The sequence below is a fragment of the Tasmannia lanceolata genome, unplaced genomic scaffold (genome assembly GCF_043159265.1).
Source record: "Tasmannia lanceolata isolate RefF3 unplaced genomic scaffold, GAP_Taslan_0.1 ptg000037l, whole genome shotgun sequence".
NCBI classification, from domain to species: Eukaryota; Viridiplantae; Streptophyta; class Magnoliopsida; order Canellales; family Winteraceae; genus Tasmannia; species Tasmannia lanceolata.
The window spans coordinates 19,178,943-19,179,981 of record NW_027518714.1 but is presented as its reverse complement, the minus strand read 5'-3'; the positions used below and the strand labels follow the sequence as shown (position 1 = coordinate 19,179,981).

The following is a 1,039-nucleotide window of genomic DNA, read 5'->3' as shown; positions in this document are numbered from 1 at the left end:
AATCCGCTTATTCAAAGTTGTTGAAAAAGTTTTCGATGTCCATTGGCGAAATTATACATTTCTCTTGATTCACGAGGTTGAGGAGCCCGTGAATGAGACGTGCAATGGGCGGTTCCATTGTGATATGTCATGAAATTAACTAAAATAGTAGTTTTGCTAATTATGCCTTTTTCCTTTGCGCGTAGATATCATAGATTCATTCAACCCATTAGCTAAGATCCTAGATGAAAATAAGTTAACTGATCCAAATTCCCTCGACTAGAAAATGAACCTAATGCTAGTGCTTACAGCCGCTAAAGTTTATTGGGTTCTTACTACTGAGGAGCCTGAGCTACCTGGTCCCGATTCGCCTCAAGCATACCATGATAGAAAGTCTAAGTGGCTTGAGGACAATGAGATGGCAAAATATTACATCATTGGCTCTATATCCAATGTGCTGCAACAACAACATATTGGAATGGCAGCAACTTCGGATATAATGATGAATATTAAAGAAATGTTTGGAGAGCAATATCTCACAGCTAGGCTGTTGGCAATTAGAGGCCCAATATCCACTAAGATTGTAGAGGGAACCCCAGTTAGGGACCACATGCTAAAGATGATGGGCTATCTGAACGAGCTCGACATCTTGGGGGCTATCGTGGATGTAGAAACACAAATCGACATTGTATTGTCTTCCCTTTGTGGGTCTTTCAAAGAGTTTGTTATGACCTACCACATGAACAAAATGACAATGATCCTGACAGAGCTGATGAATCAACTTCAAACAGCTGAGGATTTGTAAAAGAGTAATAAGAAAAATGCCTTCCTTACAGAGGGTAATGTACCCTCAGCACCTAAGCCGAAAGGTAAAGGAAAAGGAAGAGCAAAAGGCCAAGGCTCTAAGAAGAACAAGCTAGTGGTAAAGAACAAGAACTTTAAAAAGAAGAAGTCAACCAAGGGCAACGACGGTTGCTTCCATTGTGGAAAGACTGGATATTAGAAGTGAAACTGCAGGAGCTATCTGGCTACCAAGCAGGGCAACAAGCCTACATCAGGT

General features: G+C 41.0%; 1 protein-coding gene across 1 annotated transcript; it reads left to right on the top strand.

The window, feature by feature from the left end:
* Nucleotides 1–265: 265 nt before the first annotated feature.
* Nucleotides 266–784, top strand: LOC143861291 (uncharacterized). Its single transcript, XM_077372230.1, has one exon. It carries the CDS (start codon nt 266–268, stop codon nt 782–784), a length of 519 nt encoding a protein of 172 aa, XP_077228345.1.
* Nucleotides 785–1,039: the final 255 nt, after the last annotated feature.